The sequence below is a fragment of the Vigna umbellata genome, chromosome 3 (assembly GCF_029865625.1).
Source record: "Vigna umbellata cultivar VRB3 chromosome 3, Vumbellata_1.0, whole genome shotgun sequence".
Classification (NCBI taxonomy): domain Eukaryota; kingdom Viridiplantae; phylum Streptophyta; class Magnoliopsida; order Fabales; family Fabaceae; genus Vigna; species Vigna umbellata.
The window spans coordinates 42,855,045-42,881,929 of NC_142167.1; the positions used below are offsets into that span (position 1 = coordinate 42,855,045).

General features: G+C 33.4%; 1 protein-coding gene and 1 pseudogene across 1 annotated transcript; one reads left to right on the forward strand and one right to left on the reverse strand.

The window, feature by feature from the left end:
• Positions 1-5,526: 5,526 nt before the first annotated feature.
• On the forward strand, positions 5,527-6,095 carry LOC148202547 (large ribosomal subunit protein uL2x pseudogene; annotated as a pseudogene).
• A 9,940-nt stretch (positions 6,096-16,035) lies between these two features.
• On the reverse strand, positions 16,036-24,105 carry RBR1 (retinoblastoma-related 1). The gene is made up of 18 exons (XM_088110383.1): positions 23,806-24,105; positions 22,403-22,507; positions 22,174-22,316; positions 21,996-22,092; positions 21,828-21,874; positions 20,924-21,113; positions 20,665-20,731; positions 19,974-20,153; positions 19,698-19,891; positions 18,744-19,623; positions 18,441-18,585; positions 18,277-18,349; positions 17,718-17,894; positions 17,517-17,636; positions 17,289-17,433; positions 17,065-17,186; positions 16,686-16,801; positions 16,036-16,388 (listed from the first exon to the last, which is right to left on the reverse strand). Exons 1-18 carry the CDS (start codon positions 23,896-23,898, stop codon positions 16,238-16,240), a joined length of 3,045 nt encoding a protein of 1,014 aa, XP_087966509.1. The 5' UTR covers positions 23,899-24,105; the 3' UTR covers positions 16,036-16,237.
• Between the last annotated feature and the right edge of the window lie 2,780 nt (positions 24,106-26,885).

Sequence of the window (26,885 nt, forward strand, 5' to 3'; positions counted from 1 at the left end):
AGTGTTTGGGTGAGCTAAATTAATTAAAATAAAAATATCAAAATTATCTAAATTTCATAATATTACAAGTAAAATTTATATGTTATTAAAAAGAATAAACTAAAAAATTAAAATAAGTTAATGTGACTAAATATATCATAAAAGGAAAATACTATTTATTATTACCTTGTTAGCTTCCATGTTCCATGGTAATAAGAGGATTGTTATTATCACCAACATATTACCATAATTATAAATTATTTTATTATACACCAATATATTTTGAACTTTGTTATTATCACCAACATATTACCATAATTATAAATTATTTTATTATACACCAATATATTTTGAACTTTTGTCCAAAATATTAATGCTAGTATACTGTTTGTATAAAATAATTACGAATGAAATTAATATGTAACTGTTATTAATTGTGTATATGTAACATCCCAAAATACAGTAATTACCATAATTCAGAATTAATTACCATTAAGTAAAATAAACACTCTTTACATTAATAAAGCACAAATCAAAAGCCGAACGACTTAAGTGCACATATACAAGAGATTAGGACGAACGGTTTTACAAAATAAATAACCGAACGTCCAATTCAAAAGCGAACGACTAAACAAAAAGGAAAGACGGACGTCCTACTGCTCCGCTTTCACTTCAACTTCGACTAAGTTTTCTTCTTGGATCACATCCTTTAAGGTAGCCTCGCCTTCTGTTCACATCCACACGGATGATCATTGCAAGACAGGACGAACGTACATATACAATGGACAACACAAGGAAAACGAAAGGGTAAGCTTATATAATTTAATTCATACAATCAACATAGACATTTAACATTTCAATTCACACACAGCATGTAATTTAACATAGAAATACACATGTATATAGATACACTAGACAGACCGTCCGGACTGTATGAACCGTGTAGCTACAGGCGTCCTTGCACCCGAGTGATGTAGTATTTGGGATACACTCAACAGCTGCCACTCGAGGTTAGCTCTATCCAAAGTACCCCTAAGGAATAGAACCTCCTGCCATTCCCACACATGACTACCCTCCTCTACGTGAAGATGAGTATCACGGAATATCAGGATGGACCAAGCCAGCATTAGCAATGACCACAGTCATACTTTACCAATCCAACATTCAACATATATGAGACGTTCCTCCCTGGAATGCTCATCCAAAATCCATAATCATATAATCGTTCCATATAGTGTTCACACTGTAATTTCTTATAATTTATCATCAATTTTATCTTTAGATTTAAGAGCATAAAAGGACGAACGTTCAGTCCTCTGAAGAACTAGGACGAACGTTCAGATAAATGTACTGTACGAACGGGGAAATATATAACGAACGTGACTATCTGTTTGGTCAGTTAAATGAACTAACTCGATTGAAGGTATACTGGTACTTAGAAAAATTTTATGATAAATACCTTGGACCAGATCTAATGTAAGAAGGAGGGTCAAGAATACTTAGAATTATCTTTGTAAAATTTTACATATGGAAAACTGATGTCAGTAATTGAACGAACGTAAGGAAAAATGAATATTTTAATACTTGAACGAACGCTATTTTATCCAAGTGGTTATTCAATAATACGAGCGCTTAGTATGAGACCGAGCGTCGCTTATGACGAACGCTAGGTAGATGACCGAGCACCAATTATGACGAACGCTTGATATAAGACCGAGCGCTATTTCGAACGAACGCTTGGTATAAGACCGAGCGCTATTTAGGACGAACGTTTGGCGTAAGACCGAGCGCTACTTAAGACGAACGCTTGGTGTAAGACCGAGCGTTACTTATTTTAAAGTTTAAAGTATTTATATACAACAGAGCTGAACTGAACGTTCAGGCATGGTAATTCAATTGGGGACGCTCGTTCTCGAGCGGAGTTCTTTCCAAATGAAAGAATTCCATTCTAAGTCATTTTCAGGGAAACCGAACGGTATAAGACCGTACGATAACGAGCGTAATTTATCATAGGAAGTCATTTAAGTTTCAGATTTTTCAACTATAACAAATTCCAGATTTTCAACATTTCAACTTATAATTTATACTTCATATAAATTTCAATTTATAACTTTATAACATTCATTCCAAAGAATTCATATTCAATATCATCATACAGGTTCATTTCATATACAAATAATCTTCATATTCATACTCATACATTTCAATCATCATTCATCATGCATTCATACTGTGTACATACTTTCATCCATTCATCAACAGGCATTCGTTTTCATCAATCATAAAACAAAATACGAATTAAATATATATAAGCTTCCCTTACCTGGATAGCAGTGTACGTCTAACAGTATAACTTGGACTTGCCCAACTATGGTTTTCTACCCTCCACGATCGTTCTTACGCTCTTCAACTAAGTCTAACCAAAGAAAACTCAGAGAACTCAGTGTATACCCTTGCATGCAACTGAATCTTAGTTTGCATGTAATACAGAACAAACGTCCAGATCAACGTCCAGAGTCGAGTGACTTACCGGTTACAGAACTTGGATCTGTTCGGTTCAGATTGAAGCTCACGGCGCCAGGAACGTCCTCACGGTTCTGAACGTTGAACGGAGAAAGAACGGGTGAGTAACAGTAGAGAGAAGTAGAAGGATTTCTAGAGAGAAGTTGGAGAAGATGAAGGGTTGGGTTCTGAGGAAGAAGATGAGTGCGTGCAGGTGAGAGAGAGAGTTTTCAAAACTCAGTTTTGTTAATTCCACGTCAAAACGGACGAGCGTCTCCCCGGCTGACACCTGCACTCCCACTTCTGATTTCAGAAACTTCTAACGTGACAGGTGGCGTTCGTGCATGCAGAGAGTGGGAAGAAGATTTTTCAGAAATTGGTTTTCTTCCCAAGTCAAGCGGACGTCCTCTTATACACGGACACCTGCCTTCCACTAGCATTTTCAGAATTCTCCCCTTTTTGACACTTGGCAGTGGTGTATCAGATTAGTGAGTGGGTTTTTAAGGGCTAAGCATTAACGTGATGTGCACTAATGGTGATGTGACAGATATTTTTAGTGTTAATTATTTAGGGTCTTACAGTATAGCTTAGCGAAAATACAACTGTTTTTTTGTCTGCATTTCGATTATATTAAAGTAATATAATTTGAAAAATAAATAAGAATATAAAATTGTTTAAATATAGTTTTAAAAACATTATTGGAAAAATGAAAAGATTTAGTAATATAAATAAATTAAATCAAATACTAACATTCAAGTAATTATTTTGTTTTAGTAAAATAGATTTGCTTTTCAATTGAGAAAGTATACAGTTATTTGATTATTTCAGATTGTATATGTATGTTGTAGAATAATAAAATTATTTTAATTTAGTAAAAATAAAATTATTTAATTAAAAATATAAAAATAATAATAGAAAGGTACTTTTTATCAAATAATATAGATTATATTATTTTCTTTATTCCTTTATAATTTCTCAAGATAATTACGAATATATTTTATTTAAAAAAATAGAAGACTAAAATATATATATTCTTTCAAGAAAAAGTGAACCATTCAGTATACTACCTTATCATTGAAGAAAAAAATAAAGCATATATGATAAGAAATTCAGAGTTAATATTATCTATAGAAAATCATTTTTAAAATAGTAACTACTTTTATAAGTAACTTAACATGCACTAAGTATATTTTTATAACCAGAAATTTTAAGATTTAATTACATTATTTAAAATTAAATAACTTTAAATTGAAGTTAAATTTCTTAATTTTATTAAATTTTTTATATTATAAAATTTGTGAGATTTATCTTTATGTTTATCCTTAATTTTGATTTTATGTTGAGATTTATCTTTATCTTTATGTTTAGGATCTCAACTTGTGTTCTTATGTTTTCTTGAGTTGCTATTAGTTGTATGTGGATTTTTACTATGAACTCTTTGCATGTCGGTTATTTCACTCATGTCCTTAAATCATTGAATTGATCTTTTTGTATGTGTTATGGGGGAAGAAGTTCCAAAAAGGTGATTGGGAGCTTTAAGGAGCTTTTGGTTAAGGATAACAGAGCTTTGATACAAGTTAGAAAGCTAAAACTTTAGTTATTGCAACATGATTTTCTTGTGGAGTTTTAGTTGTATGTTGATGTTGTGATTTGGTAGCTTTAATGGGCATGTTAATTTTTTTTCTTAGTGAATGTTAGATGAAAAAAAAAATTCTAATATCATGTTTGGATATGTATATATGGGTTTTGAAAATTTGGGGGGTTTTGTTAAATGCATCTTATTTAATACAAATTTGATTGGATTTTGAGGTTACAACGTGGAATTTGAGATGTTTTGACATGGTAGAGGTTGAGAATGAGTTTTTGGTATACCTAACATCTGTTAAGTTGAAGAAATTGTGTTATATGTATAAATCTGGCTCTTGTCAATTGGTTACTAATTATAGATCCGAGATTTTTTTTTCAAGTCATTATAAAAAAAATTAAGACTTTTTGTTTCTTTAACTGTTAGATCTACTTGAAATTTTAATATTTGGTCATAGACACATGAATCTTCATTTTGAGCGATGAGATCTTTTAAGTATATGGTCGAATAATTCTTTTTACCAATTTGATGTACGTAATGAAAATTTTGTGATTGAATGTGATAATTAAAGTTATATAAGAATATGATGAATAAGTCATGGTTGTTTGGTACGGGGAACTTGATGTGAAATCATGTTTTATGGATAAGTGATGAGGTTATAAGTATAAAAGTTAATCAATGGAATGAAATGGTTAAAGTTGAATTACATCCTTCTTTTTAGTCTTAGCTTACAAGGAAGAAGTGGAGCCATCACTAGTAAAGTGTTATGCATTGGTTAAGGACATGCGTTGGCCCAAAACAATCATTTACTTTACGTAGATTGCTCCCTCCACCCCCACACATCTCTTCCTTCACCTCCCCAATTTTCTAAAATGTCAATTATATCCTTCTAAAATGACAATTATATCCTCAAAAGTTAAAATTTTTTGTTTTTATTATTTTAATATTTTAATTTATTTAAAACTTCTGATTTACTTCTATGCACCTCTTCCTCTCTTCCATCTCCGTTTACCTTTCTCTCTTCCGTAAAGCTTCTTCTCCATTTCTCCATTTCCGTTTATCATTTTCTCTTCCGTAAAGCTTCTTCTCCATTTCTCCATTTCTCCATTTCCGTTTATCATATATAACATTTAAAATTATAAATTTAAATATAAATTACTGTAAATAAAATAAACAAATAAAATAAAAACGAAACGAAAAAACAACGCTATGGATGACATCCTTCAACGGATGTCAACATCCGTTTAAGGCAAAACGGATGTCAACATCCGTTTAAGGCGAAACGGATGTCAACATCCGTTTAAGGCGAAACGGATGTCAACATCCGTTTAAGGCAAAACGGATGTCGACATCCGTTTCGTACGTTGAAGGATGTCATATGTGGCTTATTGCAGGTGGCAGGAGAACCAGAATTCTCTTCCCATCTCAAAGGTAGGTTTATCGAACACTGCAGAGCTGCAATGGGACGTGTGATCCGTGCGCAGCGTAAGGGTGCGGGCTCAGTCTTCAAGTCCCACACTCACCACCGCAAGGGACCGGCTCGCTTCCGGAGCCTGGACTTCGGGGAGCGGAATGGCTACCTCAAGGGTGTCGTTACCGACGTCATCCACGACCCTGGCCGCGGTGCCCCACTTGCCAAGGTGACTTTCCGCCACCCATTCAGATACAAGAAGCAAAACGAGCTCTTCGTTGCCGCCGAAGGCCTTTATACGGGTCAGTTCATATACTGTGGCAAGAAGGCCACTCTCGTAGTTGGTAATGTTTTGCCCCTTCGCTCTATCCCTGAAGGAGCTGTTATATGCAACGTTGAGCACCATGTCGGTGACCGTGGTGTCTTTGATAGGGCTTCCGGCGATTATGCCATCGTTATCAGTCACAACCCTGATAATGACACCTCTAGGTTCGTATCCGCGTTTTTTTTGTTATGTTAGAATTTTCAATTTTGAATTGCGCATTATAATTTACAATTTACTGGTTTAGGATTTTGGTAGAACTGTTTAGGATTTTGCAAGTTTTCGGAACATTATAATTCCGTCTTTCGCAATTCGATTTTTGTTGTAATTGTAATTATGGGGCATTTGGTCGCTGGTTGATTGTACCTTACTGGATTAATGTTTTATTGAAGTGCTTAGCCTGAGCTTTAATTCATGGACGAGGAAGGTTGGGAATTTGGGGGAATTTGGGTGAATTTGGGTGAATTGGAGCTGTAGCCAAGCTCAAGAGGGATGGCTCCCTGCAATGAATTTATGTTAAGGTAAAGACTTTGAAGCATAGGGAACCCCCCGAGCTCTCTGGGGAGGGAACCAGAGAGATTTGCTGATGGGAGCTGAAGAGAAAGCAAGTGAAGAGAAGGGTCCTTGTGGAGTGTAAGGTTGGTAGATTGTGGAGATGACAAGTCAGTGCATGAAAGAGGAGTGCCACTGGAGAACACCCACTTGAGGATATAATAATAATAAAAATAAAAAATTTTAACTTTTGAGGATATAATTGTCATTTTAGAAGGATATAATTGGCATTTTAGAAAATTGGGAGGTGGAGGAAGAGATGTGTGGGGGTGGAGGGAGCAACTCCCTTACTTTACTAGACTACAAATTGACATAGAGTGTGATAATTTAGGGGGTGATGCTCCCTCCACCACCACACCTTTCTCCCTCCACCTCCCCTTTACTATTTTGCCCTTAAAGTAAAATTTTATTTTTAGAGTTATTTTTTAATTTTACCCATTCACAACCTATTCCACTAATAACCTATTCTAGTTCCCCGTACATGAGTAAAATATTTTTCTTTTATTTGAACATTATATTTCTTCATCTCTTTCTTTTGTCGCGATGAGATACTACAAGTTGTAAAGGTTGGTGGTGATGGAAAGAATTATCAAACAGTCTCCCTCTCGTGATGCAGTGTCGCTCTCGTGGTGAAGTGTGGAGTGGTACAGTGCGTGTGTTGCTTCTTAAGGTGCGTATTCGAATAAACCTTCAAATAAAACCCTAAAATAGAAAACGTAACCTTTAAACGGAGGTGACATCCTTGAACGTCAAAATCCTTCAACGGATGTCAACATCCGTTTAAGGAAAAAACGGATGTCAACATCCGTTTAAGGAAAAAACGGATGTCAACATCCGTTTAAGGAAAAAACGGATGTCGACATCCGTTATTTCCTTAAACGGATGTTGACATCCGTTTTTTCTTTAAACGGATGTTGACATCCGTTTTTTCCATAAACGGATGTTGACATCCGTTCTTTCCTAAACGGATGTTGACATCCGTTCTTTCCTAAACGGATGTTGACATCCGTTCTTTCCTAAACGGATGTTGACATCCGTTCTTTCCATAAACGGATGTTGACATCAGTTCTTTCCTTAAACGGACTCCGATTTTAATTTTAGGATTTGTTTTATTAGTTTATTCTTTATTTTGAAAATATTTTAATAATTTAATTTAAATGTTTTGATTTATTATTTTTTAATATATTTTTAATGTATTTTAATAATGTAAGGAAAATGAAGAAGAAAGAAACGGATGAAGAGGAGTGAAACGGAGAAGATAAATGGAGTTGTAAAGTAAAACAGAAGGCAAATTGTTAAACGGAATTGAGAGATGGAAAGATTGGGTGCAGGGAGTAAAGTAGGAGAACTAGGTTTGAAATAAATTAAAATAATAAAAATAAAAAATTTTAATCTGAGGATATAATTGGAATTAAAAAAAATTGGGGAGGTGGAGGGAGAAAAGTGTGGTGGTGAAGGGAGCAATACCCTAATTTAGGTGGTGAGAGTTGAAAAGGTTTTTAAACGAGATTGGGAATGAGACTTTAATCTTTTTGTACTATATGGTGTGGACGATCGGTACTATACGGTATAGACAGTCGACCGAAAGCGGTCAACACGCTCAACGGGAAAGAACCGATCGACGGGCAGTTAATAGCATTAATGGATAATAAAGGTGAGTAATTCTTACATCACACAAAAGGCATTTATGACTAATTAACAACGAATATCAGGCATATTATGCTGGATATAAGAAAATTAGCAAATTATTAGGCACAAAATATATTGGATTAAATGTCATTGAATGACGTTCGATGGGCTGGACAATTACAAAGTCTATAAATTCAGAACTAATAACTAGGTAAAGTTTGATTTTTCTGAGATAATTTAAGACCTTAGAGGACACCTGACTGACTTGAGCAACAAAGTGTTTTCTTGCAGGTCACACCTTGCTGAAACGATCAGAGGAGGAGATTTGAACCCTTAGTCGTACACTGTAAGAGAAGAAGCACGTGGACCAGAGACCTCATACCATACTGAACATAAACACTTTTCATTCCATAATTTAATTTATCATGTCCAAGAATTTTTATTAATGTTTGGTTAGGCCAAATGAAATATGGGTCTTTGTCACAACCTATTTTTATGTCAAATTCATACTTTCTTACACATGAGTTAATATCTAAATCTTAATAAAGAATATAAGATTTTTAAGTGATGTCTATGGTTATTTTACTTAAAGATAATTACATGTTTTTGTGTATTATGTGACAATGATTGTTTTATTTAGTAAATTCGTAGATCGAATTTTTTATTCACATCAACTTACCATTTTGTTTAATTTTGTGTATTGTTTATTTATTTATATATTTTTGTAATGATTACTATATTAATGTGAGTAGAAGAACTTGGAAGTGAATAAATGATAGACCCAAAGAGTATTATAGTAAAATCTGATATCTTTTGTGTGATATATGAACACAGTGTATTATATAGAAAGTATTTTATGTTGATGGTTCAAGTGATATGATTACTTGAGCTCTTTTGAAAATCTTTTATACTATAAAATGTATCTACACCACATACATATGAAGACCATGTATCATGTAGAGAGGATTTTATGTTTCAGGTTCAAGTGATGTGATTATTTGAATTCTTTTGAAAATATTTTATACTATGAAGTGTATCTACACCATAGACATCTGTCTGTTTATGTTGTTACTCATTTTAGAAATGCTTAATACCCTATTTTGTTCTCAATTTCGATCGACAATGTCAAATTAGTTCATTCTTTAAAACATGTGTCAATTACGTCCTTACTTAATAAAATTCATATAAATGAAATTTCTTCCGTTAAATCCGTACAAACGACGTTAATTTGACGCACGTTTTAAAGGATGAACTAATTTGACATTGTCCGAACGAAACTGAGGACAAAATAGGGTATTAAACCTTAGCAATGACGGTGTAAGACGTAAAACTCTACTGATATATTAACTCTACTTTTTAGGGTCATTACATTGTTTACATAATTACTGATTTTTTATTAATATTGAAATGACTATTTTTTATTTAAATTGTGAGAATTATTTTGGTTTTCCTTATAAATTATTATTATTTCTCTTTAGATATTCGTCAAGTGTTTTTATTAAGTTAATTTTTATTTTAATGGTGATATATATATATATATATATATATATATATATATATATATATATATTTGTAAATTCTTTCATATTTTTAAAATTTTATCTTTGATTCTCATGTATTATTTTTTATTTTAATGTTTCATTCTGTTAGATAGAGTTAGGTATCGATTTGAAACGTAGACATAATATATAGTTTTACACCATTATTTCACATGTATATAAACATATATCATATTTACTTCTTTATACTAGTGAGAACATATATATTACGCGCGCATGTGTCTATTTTTACTTTATAGTAATAAATATTTTTTCTAATTTATATTAAAATATTTTTTATGAAATTGATCAAAAAAATATTCTTAAAAAATATATAAAATCTTAAGGTATAATATTAATAAGTTAGCTAAATTTGATAAAGGTGAAATTGATAGTAAATTATATTCCAAAAAAAATAGATCTTAAGTGTATTAATTCTGAAATTTTTCTATAGGTTTAAACCCTCCCTTGGTCCTCAATTTTGTATGAAAATATCAGTTTGGTCATCATTTTTTCATCTGTCTCAATTGGGTCATATTTTTTGTAAAAATGAACACATTTTACCCTAATCGATAAATTGTAACAAACGGCGTTAGTTAGTGCTGACGTGTTACATAATTAATACGCTGATGTCAAAATATTTTATTACGTGGAATTTTTATTTAATTTGAAAGATTATGACATGGCGACCTTTGGTCGTTCTCTTCTTCTTCGTTTTGATCTTTTATCCGGGGCAAGGAAAGTGCTCGCGATGGCGCAACCAAATGGCATTTACGGTGGCTCGTGGCGGCGTGAGAAATAATTTACTAGGGCTTAGATTTTGTATCTCCTTTCTTGAGCGTCAGAGATTTTTCCCCTTTCTGGAAGACCAGAGACTGCATCTTGTGAGTGAAAAACCTGTTTGCATCGGTGGAAAGCAATGGCTGGTATCTACGCCTTATCAGAAGCAAGCTCCTCCTCCAAAATGAATCAGGTGAGCATCTGAGAAAGCCCCATCTCCCAATTAAGGGACAGCCCCAAAATGAGGATTTCAACGTAGGATTATTGTTAAGGTAGCCATGGATACGCTATCTTTTTAATTGATCTGGGAAAGGAAATTGATCTGGGATAAGGTTTCTTTTAGGAATTAACTTTATTAATTAAATTTGAAATCCTAATTGAATAATTAGGATGAAAACCCCCCCTCTGCCTTCTCTAATGGAGTTCTGCACACTTCCAATTAGGGTTCTTTCTCTCACTGCCTTGCGGATTTTGATTGGTTGCGAGTTTCCAATTCTCGTTTTTGGTGTGCTAAACTGTGAGCATTGTTTTTGAGTTGGGGGATTTTCGTGTTTCGGTTGGGTTGGGTGTGCGGATGCATTATGCTACGTGTTTTGCAGATGGATTGTGTGGAATTTCGAAATGATTGAGAGTTTCAGTTGTTCTATTGTAAATGGTGGAGTTTTTTTTTTTTTCTGTTTGGGTGATTTTTCTTATGTGTATGCTTTCTTTATTAACTGCTGTAGGGGTTTCAGGATGTGTATCTGCAACTGAATCAAGAAGAATGTCATTTTTTTGGTCTGTGATTGTGTTGTAGATGGTGGGTGGCTCTGATGGAGCAACAATGGGGGAGGAAGCAGAGGGGGAGGGAGGAGAAGATCTGGTTCTAGTCAAAACATCACCACGTGGCCTTTCAAATCACCATTGTTTATTTAATTAAAACATTCCACGTAAACGTCAAAACATTCTCTCTGCACCACGTCAGCACCTCTTAACGCCGTTTGTGACAACTTAACGGTTAGGGTAAAATGTGTTCATTTTTACAAAAAATATGACCCAATTGAGACAGATGAGAAAACGAGGACCGAACTGAGATTTCCATACAAAATTGAGGACCAAGGGAGGGTTTAAACCTTTTTCTATATTAAGCATAAAAATTATGTAAGTATTTTCCATGTATTACGTTACTTCTTAATAATGTATAAAAGAAAGTTGTAAAAAACATAATAATTAAACAAACGAAAGATAAACTTTATGCAACACAATAAAAGGTATAACATAGTAGCTTCCATTAGCTACATCTCTTATTGCCTATATCAACTCTGATGTTTCTCCCTTGTATTACTATTTGTTCAAGTATAATATACTATTATCATCCTTGCATTACTATTTGTTCACGTATAATATACAATTATCATAAGTGGATAAAACCAATAAACTTAAAAGATAAAAGATAAGGATAAGTTAGAGTTATTTAAGATTATACTCACAGTTCTACATTATGGTCATAATAAATACCATATACATTATATTCACACATCAAATTCGTAATACAAAGCAAAAAATATTACAATCATAAAGGCCTTCATGGCGTTTCATTCTCATCATACATTAGAGACGACCTTTGGAAGACTCAATGTATTGATTGGAATATGAGATCATGCACCTATTACACTCATCCTCACCTTTCAAGGATCCTCGCCATATTGTGGCCACATCCTCACCATCCCACGGTCATGTCTCATACCAAGGAGTATAAAAAGATAAATCACTCATGTGTAAATTTGACCTTCAAGGCCAAATCTATCGGAATACCTCCTTCAACTCTTACTCTATGTATCTTCCTCTACATGATTGCAATACTTAGTAGAGTGAGGATATTTTCACTTCGAACTATCACATCAACATACTCTACACAACATCAAAATAATACCATTTCCACCTTAGAAATCATTATCCCCTATTCCATGTCATTCATATCAAACAAAAGTAAAAATATAACTACTTTGAAGCACATACACCATTCATACATCACATTCTTATACAATCATAGATTATAACACCATATCATACATATGTATCTTACTTCCATCCAAACTTATCACAAATAATTTAATTCAATTGAAATATTAGCAATACATAATTTATTTTTGCATTTCCATAATATTCATTTACGATATTTCCATTAAATATATCAAAATTGTGAGATACATTACTCTAACCATAAACCTTTAATCAAATGTCCAAACGGTTAAAGTGTAGATACATATGTTTAGAACCATCTATTAAAATTTTAGTATGATCCAACGATTAACAAATTAGAAATCAAAACTTTACCAAGAGAATCGATAACCCAAAATAGGGTGGCACCCAACTCCCTACCTTTGGTGCCCATCGCCAAATCCTTTGGTACTCCCTGGACTTTAAAATACATGTTTCGTTCAACAATACTTAAGTTCCACCCACCACAATTAAGTCAACAAAATATTGTCTAATTGGTGCCCAATGGTACTATAGGACGTTGTCGCAATGAGATTTCTCTATGAGTTTTAATTGAACATTTTGACTCTTTCCTGTTTATTCACCACTTAATATAAATTATAGGAATACAATAATATATCTTTCTCTTAGCTCAATAGGCAATAATTTAATCAATTTAAGATCTCACATAGAAATTCCTAAGTTACATAAAAAACAATGCAATCATTAACAAAATGAAAAAAATTTAACATATGTTATCTTGGACTTTTAACGTTTATTGAAGACGTGTGTGAGACGTTAAATTAATTTTTGTAGTCCCTCAACAAACGTTAATGTGTTGCATTTATAATAAATATTAATTAACATATGTTGTTGGACACCAGACATTAATTTATGACATTTTTTTTATAAAAAATATCGCCAATATTTGCCTCACTAAAACCATAAAAAGTCTATATACAAACCAACAATACACCATAGCAATTTCCAGAATTTTCTAAGTAGCATGAATATCTTAATTACAACTTCAAAGTACTAAAAATATTAGTGAAAAATATTAACAAAATAAAACCTATACCTTAAATAATGGACTTTTGAAAATTCCAGAACCCCAAATTAGCATGCATTGTTCGTAGTCCTATTTCCGACAATTTTCATTTTTGAAATGTCTTCATCTAAGGTTCATAGAAAAAGTTATGACCATTTGATGTTTTTCACCTTCAAATATTCTTCACAACTCTAAATTTTTGACCAATATCTCATACTCAAACACTTTACATTCAAATACAACCTAATAAAAGTTCCCAACAAAAAAATTGAGGTGAAAAATAATTTTATGACTATTTTTAGTGAATTTTACAAAAATCAAAGTTAAACAAAAAAATTCAAAAACTAAATTTTTAGGACAAATATCAATGGCTAAACCCGAACATTAACGTAAAATGTAGCCGAAGAGAATGAAAACTACCGAAATGTGCACCATGATGCCAAGATGGGCTCAAACGAGTTGAAGAACTTCTCCTAGGAGTTTGGCATCGTCGTTGCTAAACTTTTGTGGTAGGTTTCAGGCAAACGAAAAAGAAAGATGTAAGGATACTGACGTTACTTTTGAAATTTTAAAACATAATTTGATATGAGACCCCATCGCAGATGTTAAATTCAAAATCGACATTAAACTTAAGATAGTTCAACATTATTTAACGTTTGTTGGTCTTATGATTGACATAAATTTTAACAAAATATTTACAAAAATATTATCACCCTTCTTTAAAGTCAAATTTTAAGTTATATGACATGAAATTGGTGACGTCATAAATTATTTTTGCACAATGAATACAAACATTTCATGTACATAATTCCAATTAATAATCTATAATATCAATTTATCAATCTAATATAATTGTAATTCAACCCTAATTATTTGTAACTCAAGATTATATCAATAATTTCAAGAAATCATATTAACAAAGTGTCAACTTACGTTAACACACCTACTAAGCATAAAATCAATCAATCAATTTATCAAAACAAATCATCATTTCTCAAAGCATTTGAAATTACTGTTTATACTTAATTTAGCTCCCCTTTTCATTTAATTTATAATGGAAAATTTTCGAAATATTAATCTAAGAGTTAAAATCAATTTTGAAATAACTTTTTAAAAAACGCTTGCACATGTAATTTAAAAGTTTTTATAAGGCTTTTACTTTTTGCACCGCACAATTTCGTCACACACCCTCCTAAAATTTTTAAAATGATTATTTTGCCTTGTGTAAAAGTAACTTCTAGATTATGTAGAACTCTTTGAAATAAGTTTTCCAGGACAAGGATTGCATAAAAAAAATATTTTAAAACACGTGAAATATATTATGAAATGTAATTTTTAGAATAGATTTTTCAAAACACATATAATGTCTTTTATAATTAATTTTCCAAAACACCTTTCCATGAAATGTTTTAAAAAGAATTTTTCAAAATGATTTTTCTTTTTCTCCATTTTCTTCTTATTTTTCTTTGCAAAGTGGTAGTGGTATGAAGCAGTATTGAAAGGTATTTAATTCTTTTTATTATATTATGATGGTGCAATTAGATACTGTGAAGGTGCAGGAAGTAATAAAATTTTTTAATACAGACCAGGTTACATCTTTAAAACAATTTAAGAATTTAAGAAGTTATTTGTGAAAAAAAAGTTTATGGAACCTATGGTCCAAACTAGTTTTTTTTTTCTGGTTTAATTACTTTCCTCCTTGATTTGAACTTCTTGTTCCTTATAATTTTCTTTATTTACTGTAAAAGACTTTCCACATATAAAAAATATACAATTTAATTACATCTTCACTTGTAAAATTTAGGATAATTCCAGTCTTAACTTTCCATATTAAAAAAACGATATTTTACTCTCTTAAAATTTAAAAATATATAATTTTAAACGGTAAACACAAAACTCAGGATTAAAACAATATTTTAAACTATTTTAATCTCTCAAATTAGTTTTAAATACATATTTTACTAAATGTCAAGAATAAACATAATTTTTTAATTAGAAAACTTAACAGGAATTTCAAAATTTCCGAAACCAAAAGCATTATTATGTTAAAATATATTATGAAAATTTCTTACAAATTAGACGGGAAAATGACTTTTCAAGTGTAAAGAGCATACTTCTAAAAATCATTCCACACTACCATAAGGAAATTTCATGTGTCAAAAATACATCGTGGAATGCAAAAAAGACACTATTTTTGCTTACAGCTAAAAAATGTATATAGACCTTCTAAATTCTAAAGTAAAACCATTAATACATCTTACAAAATCTCGATCCAAAATAGGTGAATCAAAATGAAGATTTTACACTCTGAAAAGAGATTTGATAGGGTTCAAGAAGAAAGTCTTCTATTTTAAGGATAAGTTACGATTTCTGGGCTAGAGAACTTTCGATATCTTGGATTTTAGGGTTTTCATGAGACTCCACAGCAGCATCATCAGTATGAATTACTGCCACCATGCTATCATCATTGCATGCTGGCCCTGGAATTTTATGGTCAACCGCCATGGCTGTCAATTGCTTTCAGAAACCCTAGCTATTAACCTGTCAGTATTCTTTTTTTTTGGTTTAACCTCACCTGTTCAAAAGTCTAGTTAACATTATAGCCTAGTCAAAGACCTGTCTCATTGAAAAATGATTGTAGATGTGCATAAACTATCCCTAAATAAGTTAATGTTGACAAAACACAGCCGAAAAACAATGAGTATTCGAACTAGGAAGATCAAAACCAAGTTGAACTAGGAAAGGAAGCTATTATTGATTAGATAATCAGAGACCTACATTCTGCATTTAATTCCTAACATACACAAAGTACAAGAGGGCTGTGGCGGCATTCTACAATCTCACCGCTCATTCATTACCCCTTCTCATAAAAGCTGCTAATATTATATGGACTCGAGAGAGGAGACAAGCAGAATATACACAACATGGAGCTTTAAGAGTCAGGTTGCTCTGATTTCACTGGTGCACCTGATGATGATGCACAACTTCCATTCTGCAGATAGAGGCTGTTTGCAACCATAGAATCACTAACCAAGCCCACATCAACATCATCAAAATTCAGGGGTCCTCTCACCTTCCTGTTGCTAATACATAGAATCAAACACATAATTTAACATTCAAGGGTCAAATTTTTTAAAAATTGCTTCTATTTATCTGACATCTTCAAAGTTCAAAATATAAATAACAATAACTACCCTTTTGCCAATAATACTTTCGCTTTCAGAAAACATTTTGAGAGTAAAACAGGAAATGTCATAAATATTTTATTAGGATCAGTTGTATTTCTTTATTTCTACATAAAAACCTTAATAGACAGATGAAAAATAACAAAAAGAGTAAATAATAAGTTTCAAAAGTTCAAGGCATGGAGAAAGGCATACCCATTCAAACGGTTATTGATGGCGGTCAGGTCTTTTGAAGGGCTCTGATAAGCATGAGTGCTCTCCCCAACACAAGCATAATAGCTTTTTGAGCTGTGTGATATTAGAGCATCCATCTGTGCAGATAACAAATGAATATATAAGTGTTACAAGACTTTGCTCTCTAATTAATGGTTTCGTAGAAACGAATTTATTATGTATACTAGAGATCGTATCAAATAGGAAATTAAAAAAATAGTCATCTGTGAAAATAGTACAGATTTAACACTACAGTGCCCACTTTCACAGCATAATGTTAGATGGTTTTTATGCACCAGTAATAATGAGAACTGGGAAAACATACAGTCCAAAAAGGAAACCCAAACAAATAAATTAGTACCTTGGACGATCGTAACGGAGAGACATATACATTGTGTGTAGCGGATACTTTTTTTGGAGACATATCGGGAAGGGTAGGGAAAGATGATACTTTAGGAGATCCTGGACATTGAGCTAAATGGCCTGTAAAGAGAAGAACACACAAGTCAATAAATAGATCACAAGATTGGTATAATAAAGGAAGCCGGTAAGCCATTGAAAGTAAATTCACAAATAAGCAAGTACCATCACTTTTATTATCAAATTCAGGCATTCGGTCACTTTTTGTAGTTGCTCCAGAAGGGTCAAGTTCAACCAATAGAGGCTTTACTGAGGGAATAAATATTTCATTGTAAAAGGTGATGATGTCAACATGCTCCTGTCCTGTTCTCTGTTTTCATCAAGCTCATTCATGAGGTCATAGTTATCATAAAAGTTTACATAAGCATTAAATTTTAACCATTGGCTACATACCCCATTTCGGCGTACTAATGACCAATCAACAAATACACTGCGGAAAACTTGTGGTTTGCAATGTGGTTGTTTTCTGTAGTTGTATACTATCTCTCTAAAAGTTAGGTTTAATTGTGAAATCTGCAAAAAAGAATAGAATGAGAAAAAGGGAATAATAGAGAAACACATTACACTTCAAAGTTTCTATATGTAAAGAGAAACCTTCGCAACTCCATAGAAACAACACAAGATTATTTGGTCAATATGATGGTTGAAGAAGAGAGATGTCCTTTGATGTAGGATCCGCTTGAAAAGGCAGTATACATTCTCCCTTATTTGTTGAGATAATTGCAGTCTTTCAACCATGCCACTAATTCTGACTGCTCCCAACTTAATGATCTAGCAAACAAAGGAAATGAACATTGGCTGAACTGCTTAAAAATAATTTAGTAGAGAAACAAAAAAAATTAAATCTTAAATAAATAGGTGAATCAGAACAACTTCTCCATCAGCATGAAATAATTCAAATCAAAGTGGTGTAACAGTTAATTTCCAAAAGGCAAAGTAAATTATTAATATCGAACACAAACATCTAGATCAAGTTGTCCCTAGAGGCACAATGGTCAAAACTTGAAGCTTTGAAGAAACAGATAGAAGGGTTGTCACATTGAGTAAAGAGCTCATCTCAATGCATATACAGAGTTGCACACTAAGCTAAAAGGTAAAGATAGTTATCAAATGAAACCTAGTTAACATGGCAAATCAGTGTTATGATGACTACCTTGCCGAAAAAGATGTTAATACCAGTTTCTGCACATGTTTCCCCTCCACCTGCTGGATTTGGCTTTGTTGGGCTGCATTGAATAAAAATTCAACATAAAGTACCAAAAGAAAACAGTAAACTGGCTATAACAAAATTACAGGAATACAGACAATCTGTCATACCTGGAAAATGCAGACTGTAAAGGAGGTGGGGGTAGTTTTGACTTAAGATTGCTGAAGGGAAGAAGCCGATCTTTCACAGGAGAAGTGAACGAATTTCTTTCCATCAACACATTTCGCTTTGGTGATCTGATATCCCCATTCTGAACTGAAATTGATTGAGGATGTTACTCAAGTTGAGAAGTATTTATTTTCACTACGGGCTTTTAGAGTTAAAGTTATTCAGTAAGCACAAAGAATTATATGAAAATTCAGAAAATATGACCCAAAGACTTCAGGTTCGAACTAGAAGGAGAGAACCATTACTTGGTGAACTTTCAAGCTTGGGCAAGGTAGGCACTGGTGGCAGCCCTCCACAAGAGAAGTTAATTTGCATTGCAATTTCATCCAATGATGGCATTGGTTCAGCTAACAGTCCCAGGCGGTTAATCTCTGCAGAAAGGGCAGGTCTGGCAACTGCCAAAGAATTATACATTGAAGAACCCTTTTCCCATACCATGCTCTCCAAAAGTCGTTCTTCCAATGAATTCAGATGTCGCCTCAATTCTCTTGGCAGAGATTCTTCATGTCTAATGAAACTTTCAATCACCTTGCTAAGATCAAAGGCCGTAATTCCAGTCCTCTCAAGTACTGCAGGGAACAACATTGTTACAGTCTTATGAGTTGCCAGGACTAATTCTGCAGAGCATGCAAGCATACACCGATGGAACCTCTCATTCGTAAGAAGAGAGGTCAAATTAGTTGCATGAAAAACTTGAGCTTCAGCTCTGCACATTGCCTCCAAGACCCTGTAGTATAACTTCAGTGCTTCCAATCTTCGTTGTTCTGCCCATATATTGTCCATGAGGTTTGCACTTTGCAGGCTTCCAGTTACACATAGTTCTCCAAGTGGACTACTAGGAAAAGTAGCCTGCAATATAATCTGTGCTCTGCGCACTACATCGCTTGTAACATCCCTATCACATGATGTCAGAAATCTTTCCAGCTCTTGCGAGGGCTTTGGTGCAAGTGGAGAAATGACAGTTCGAAGCCACTTTGCTGTAGTCATTGCTGTGCTTACAGGGGTGGCTGCCATCTTTGAGTTTGCGCTACCAGGGATGCCATTGGCATGTGACGATGGAGAGCGATGAGGTGAGAGTGGACTTGTAATGGTCTTAGAAGGTGATGCCAGTGAATCAAATTTCCTCTACAGAATACAATAACAGAAGATTTTAGGCGTTATCTTACACATGATAGAAACAAATTCTCCATTGAACATACCTTTACACCACCTGCTGAAGCAGAACCTCCAGACAAACTTCCGGAAGCTAATAGGCTGTCATCCTCGTTAATGAATAACCTCTCATCCAGTTCACTCTTGTGGCGAATCATGTACTCATAGTCCTTTTCTAATAAGTTTAAACTTGAAGGTAGAGACGATTCTTCCATTAAATCTTTAAAATAGGTCAAACAATCTATAGGAAAAAGGATAATAAATACCAGTTAAACATCAGTTATTAATGAAAATAAAGAATAATGACAAAAAGGAAAATGAACCTTTATCAACATTTTCTAGGTTTTCAGTTTCGCATTCTGATGCCAAGCAGGGCTTCTTCTTCAATATATCTGCTATTACATTATTGGCTTTCTCCATTGTTTTCCTCAACTCATCTTCAGTAGTGTTGTATATGTTGCAAAGTGAAGCAAGGAGGTCCACACCTTTGTTATTTTTCTTAACTGAAATATAATTTGAGGATATTACTGCTAATGTCCTTTAGGCTGTTGCAATTATTGTTTATTTAGATGTTACAATTGTACATAAACAAATCAGATTTTATGTCGTCATAACTATTTAATTTAATAGTACCAATCACTTCAAGAACTGCTGTACATATCTATAACATCTAAAATTTCTGTTATAAAGGTCCTACTGGCAATTTAATGATAACGTACTCAGAGGCACAGCTCAGTTCTTGTGATTTTTGACACGACACAAGAGCCTTACCAGAAAATCATAGTATGACATGATAAGTTAAATTCAAAACATCTCATTTTTCCATCAATTAGAAAAAAAAAATCCACTTTTAAGGCCATCAACAAAAAAACTATAAGTAAATGGTAGTTTGAGAACAGGAAAGATCATGCATGAAGTATTTACAGCATACATCTAAAAGTGATGCCCCCAAAGAAAGATAACAAGCACAATTTAAACCAAATGCAGGAAAGCTAGGAGAACAAAGAGGATTACCAAAGCGTGATGAGTCATGAATGTTGAAATTCCGAAATCGAGTAGGAACATGAATAATTAAGATGGCCTGTAACAGATACAACCACAAAATAAGAAACTATTTGCATCATTTCCCTCACCAAAGCAGCAATTCAGTTATTAAAACTCATAAGAAATTCAAGTGTTCAAAGTTTCAATAATTATCTTCACCGTGTTCAAAAAGATTACAAATTTTTACAGGAACGTTAACAGAAAAGAGGGCCATGAGAATCTAACTCACCAAGATTGAAATTAGACCATTGGTGCAAGTCACCAAGTCTTTGAAGCGGCTGAAAGCATGTACACGAAGAGCTAAGAAAAGCAACCAACCAAATCGATGGTATTCAGATGCATGAACAATAACAGATGAGTTCTTTTCAGCATTTGAGTCAGTTGTCACAAAGAACTCTCCAAATACACGTTTATAGTACCTGCAGCATCAAACATATAAGTTGTCAAGTCATCTCAGTGCACTGCACACACGATTATCAAAGCAATCAACCATGTACATCTAAAATAGGAATCATCAGCACATAACATTCTGAGTGATGACTAAAAGATACCACAAAAGCATCTGATTTCTTGGGTAGTTAAAAAACAACAGTAGTATGAAATATTAGAACATAGCCGAGTTGTAGTTCCAGATAAAAGCATCTTTTCTTTGATAGGTTAGCTACAAATTATTAGTTGCCCTGCCTTCAATATTTCGTTAAGTACTATTACCCCTTCACAATGAATGTACCCCTTTAAGTAGACTGGCTGGCTACCCATATTATTACACATTTGCCTTCAGTTTTTTTCTGTCACAAAAATAGACTTCTTTGATGATCTATAGTCAACATATTATCATATTAACAAAATACAAAAGCAAATAACACAACACCTAAGGCAATGTAAACTTCACTACCAACAATGAATAATTGCTACCTTGTAAAAGGAACACGAGATACACAGATATGGATTACTAAATAACCATCCATGGAAAAACATGATTCGTAGAATTGGCACATGTCAGGTTCAGGTTTGCTTAATTATTATGAAAATAATACAAGAGTATAGAGTTTCACTAATACCATAGATTAATGAATAACAATGAGCACCTTAGATATCAAGCAAAGAAATGTATGCAAAAGGAGGGTACTCACTTGCTAAGAATCTTTAAGTGAATAGCATTGGCATGTGTCTCCTTCGCCTAGTATTGACATACCAACATAAACAATGGTTTAATAGAAAACTATTCCAGGGATTAATTAAAAAAGAAAAGCATACGAGGCCATAAACTTTGCAACCATGAGTTTCTACTTAGTCAATACCTCCAGCCTGTTTTCCCAATCTGTTCCATATATGTTACTTAAAGTTGGACCAGCCTTGACAACAAACTGTGGAAGTTCTTTGAAAAAATCTGCAATGCTGTTGAATAGGAAATGAAGTAAGTACTATAAAAAATACAAAGATAAAACTAGCATGCTAGTGAAAAGGCCAGTAAAATACTTGAGCTTAGCTGCTCTCAATATCTGACACAAGCTAAGCCTGGAATTCACATTCTCTTCCTTTCCAGCCTCCTCATTTTTGTGGATCAATTTCTTGACAGAGTACGAAATAAAAGCAAACCAATACCGCTCAGCTTCTTCAGACTGGAAAAGAATTATACAACCTCATGAATTCAAATAAAATTTCACACGATATTTCAAAGAATGATATTCATGATATACATATATACCGTTCCATTCCCCATTGATGAAATATTTGTGAGAAGAATATGTTTGGTTTCTCCAAGCAAATTGATTGCTTCTTTGCAGCTTTTCTCTTCCAATGCTAATTCATTCTGTCATAGAAACAGCATAAGTTTAGAATTTAATGGGGTAAGAGATCCAAATTTAAATGTTACCTAAATACATAAGAAACCATATATGGACATTTCTTCTATTCTGACACTCATTTATTAACCCAATCTCAATTTGATATGGACTCAAAGTGTTTAAAGTATAACCAACACAAATGTTGGTAAACTATCCAAATTTGTGGAGCATATCAGCCAACTCCAAAAATGCAACAGTATTGATTTAGACTGAAAAATAAAAGTGCAACATCTATAAAAGAAGATAGAAAGACGAAACAAAAGAGGGTTGCAAGCAGTGTAGGCTGGTATTTCACAAAAAAAAGAATAACAAACAATGCTAAAAAGTCAAAGATATTAAATTTCAAAAGAACTAACAAATTACATACTCTAGAGGACGGAGAAGATACAAAAAGAAAAAAAAAAACTGTAAACAACAAAAAGATTCTCATGCAGAACAAAGAAAGTGCAACAGGTGGGTCAGCCTAACAGAGAAAAGCTTGCAGATTAGGCAAAATGTAGTTTCAGCTGGACCATGTAGTCCAACAGGATTTGTCAAGAAAATAGAGATTCTGAAATGTGAAAGGGGATACCTTGATGGTTACAATATTCTCTAACAATTTAGGATTTGCCCAGAAAATGGAGAGACAGATTATATCCAGATGACTATTACATTCTCCACAACTCAGTTGCTGAGTTGTGAATTCAGCTTTTATTCTGACTATTCAAATCTACAAATTACTTATAACTGCCTGCAACTGCAATTCCCACTAGAGGGCTGCAGAGACACTTGTGTCCCTCTATTGACTACTTACACACTCACTCACAAGAATAAATCATGAATAGACATTCAACCTCACAAGCACAGGGAGACACTCAATAAATACTTAGTGAGATATATTCATTTCAATTATCACCTAAATAAAAATAATATCAGACAATTCACTTTCCCTTATCATATACGGGAATGCACAAACACTAACAACTAACTTTTTGCTGATCAATTAAATATTTTCTGCAGTGACTTCTTGTTCTTAAATCCCTAAAACAAAAAATAGAACCTTAACTAAGCAAGGTACTAAACAAAAATGAAATGAAATAAAACAAAATACCAAACTTTTATATCCATTATCTAAAGAACTTAAAGATCTTGACTTTCTGCATGCAGACAGCTCCCTCTGAAACCCCACACAGGACTACAGTATAAACCACAAGAACAAAACTAATTTTCCTGAAAAATTCTTAAAATGAAATTATAAAATACCAAAGTAAGGATAAACCAGAACCTTGAGGAACTCGACGAAGCGAGACACAACTTGGTCTGTGGTGTTTTCTGGCGTGCCATCTTCCATCCTGTTGGATTCAGCTGGAGGACTCATGCGAAAACCCTAATTGGCTCAGATCACACGCAGGGAGACTGGATTTCAACTGTTGGTATCAAAGAATTGCGAACAAACTGAAGATAATAGGAATTGAGAAACCCTAAGGAGAATAGCAATATAGAAATGAAGAGAGAGAAGTGTGTATTTTTTTCCTCTGGGAGACGCAACTTTGTGTTGTTGTGTTGCTTTGTCTGTTTGGTTCTGTTGTTGTGTGTGTTTTTGTTTTTATTTTTGTTTTTCTTTTAAGAATAAAAAATGGATATTAAAATATTTTTCAATTAAAAATGAAAAAAGTTGTCGCGTTTTGGCGCCACTTGTTGTGTCCTACAGGTTTTTCCCGCCAAAATGTCGTCTCAACAGAGTAAAGGTCAGTTTAGTAATTTCGAGAATGTATCATAAATGAGGTATTTATTTAGTAATGAATTTTCATTCTCATCCTCTCTGTCTATATCTTTCATTATTCTATACTTTCAAAGGAACAATAATTTCTCTGTTTTAATGATCTTTCATTTTATTTTTTCCTTTTAAATGTTCCACTGTTTCACTAATTCTGAAAACTAAAAAACCATCCACAATTATCATTGTTATTATAAAAAAAAATTATAACATTTATTTGCAATTAAAATATACAAACAGCAAAAATAGATAGACACAAATGGTCTTCTTTTGACTAATACTAGTAAGTAAAATATCAAATATAAGATGAATTAAAAAAATAAAATAGTTCAATAATATTTCAAAAAATTAATTAATATAGTATAATGCGACCATTGCTTAAATAATAAAATGTTATTATATAATATATAATATATTTTGAAAAATATTAATTTTATAAATACATTCATGTATGATGGTGCACATACACTGTTTTCTTGAATAAACAATTCACAGTTATAGAAAATAAAAACTACACTGGATGAACTGCTCTTATAAACAATTAATATTTGTTGTGACATATATTTTGTAATTTGAATTTAATATTAAAAAGGATGAGTATGACATAGAATTGTTAACTGTCATGTATACTTATAATAACAAAAATTAATAAGAAAAATATATAAAAGAAAAAATAGATAAAATGAATTTATGACTATTGAATATATAATTTAAAGTAAATTTAAGATAATTTGTTTAAGCCTATAAAATAAGACAAGATTAAACATGTTGCTCATTGGCATAGTCTTAAAATAAAGGAAAGATTATTACTTGACCAAATTAAATTGTAATGTGTATAGAATGTGTAGAAACAAAAAAAAAAAGTAATTTGAATACAAAAGAGATAAGATAACTAAACAATTATTTTGTTAATATTTTAAGATTGTAATCCTAAAACATATTGTACACAAAGAAGTCATTAAAGTTCACAACTTTCATGTATTTTTAACAAAAGGCTGGCAAAATTTTGTTTAGTAGCAATATCTTATCTATCTTCTAATTTTAGAGATTTTCACTATAAAGCATGACATCTTTATTAGTATACTTTTGAACCATTGTAGAATATTGATAAAAGGTATTGTTTTTTAGGAAAATATAATTTTTTTTCCTAATATTTGTGTAATATCACAGTGTTTATATTTTTTTATGAATTTGATAAGTTTTTAATTTTTTGTTAAGTTGATTTTGAATGCCCAATTATTTGAATCTTAAATTTAATAAATGCTGAAAAAAAAAAGTAGAATCATTTTTTTTATTTCCTAAATTAATTGGATTTGGTTGTCAATACTAAAATGTAAAGAATTCAATTTTAAAGATTTAAGTATAATTAAATACAAATTATTTCTGTATTTAATTCTCATAAAGTTCAAATAACTATTTCAATACTCACTAGTACAGAGAATAGAAATTGCATCGGTTAGATTCGTTTATACGCACCGGTTTTACAACCGGTGCATATAGAGGCGAGGTAGAAGAGTTCCTTTTAATGTCTCGGTTCTAAACCGGGTCAAAAAGAGATTGATTTTTGTCTCGGTTATCTTTTGAACCGAGTTAGTATCTTAAAAAATTCAACAAAAAAAAATTTCAGAATCCATGTCTCAATCCTTTTCGGTCCTGAATCATTTTCTGGTCTTTCCTCAATCCTTTAACACAGAAGCCATGTTTCAATGCAGAATTCGAACTCAAGCAGCTATAATTCCAAATCAGAAACCAACTCCAAAAATCAGAATAAGATACATCACAGCATCACAGAGCAGATAAAACCATAAATCAGAGTAAGGATACATCTAAGAACAGATAAAACCAGTATAACAAAAATGAAAGAAAATCCTCATTTGACGCTGCCATCGGCCCCCATTTCCCAGCTCCTTCCTTCTCCCCCATTTCCAGTACCATTTCCAGTACAAAGAAATCACCTTTTCAATTGGTAGAACCCAGCCTTCGAAGCGAAGCCGGACGGTCCCACAACGGCTTCATCCACGGTGATTGAGGGCTCGGAAGGGGGCTGAACGGGTGCTAGGCCAGCGGCTCCACCACTGGCACGGGCCGCACCAGGCGGTCCACGAAAAACACTAGATCTGAGATCGCGTCAGCTAGTGGAGTGAGATCGCGTCCGGTTGGGTGGCGATTGGTGGTGGGGTTGGGGTTGCGGGGTGGGAGGCACGACGGAGCGAGGGCCAGGGAGCGACGGAGCGAGGCCCAGGGAGCGGCGGAGTGAGGGCGAGGGAGCGGCGGAGCGAGAGCGAGGGAGTGGCGGAGTGAGAGCGAGGGAGTGGCGGAGTGAGAGCGAGGGAGTGGCGGAGCGAGAGCGAGGGCGTGAGAGATTGACGGAGCGAGAGCGAGGGCGTGAGAGATTGACGGAGCGAGAGCGAGGGCGTGAGAGATTGACGGAGCGAGAGAGCAAGGGAGGAGGGAGAGCGAGGGAGAGGGAGGGAGAGTGAGGGAGAACGAGTGAGAGGGAGGGAGAGTGAGGCAGAACGGGTGAGAGGGAGGGAGAGTGAGGGAGAACGAGTGAGAGGGAGGGAGAGTGAGGGAGCGAGGCAGGGAGA

Coding starts and splice junctions, on each gene's coding strand:
- RBR1 (XM_088110383.1), bottom strand. CDS start 23,898: ATGAGTCCTCCAGCTGAATCCAACAGGATGGAAGATGGCACGCCAGAA. Junction 21,875..21,995: donor ATTGGGAAAACAGGCTGGAG/GTATTGACTAAG, acceptor TGTCAATACTAG/GCGAAGGAGACACATGCCAA. Junction 21,114..21,827: donor CACTTAAAGATTCTTAGCAA/GTGAGTACCCTC, acceptor TTGATGCTGCAG/GTACTATAAACGTGTATTTG.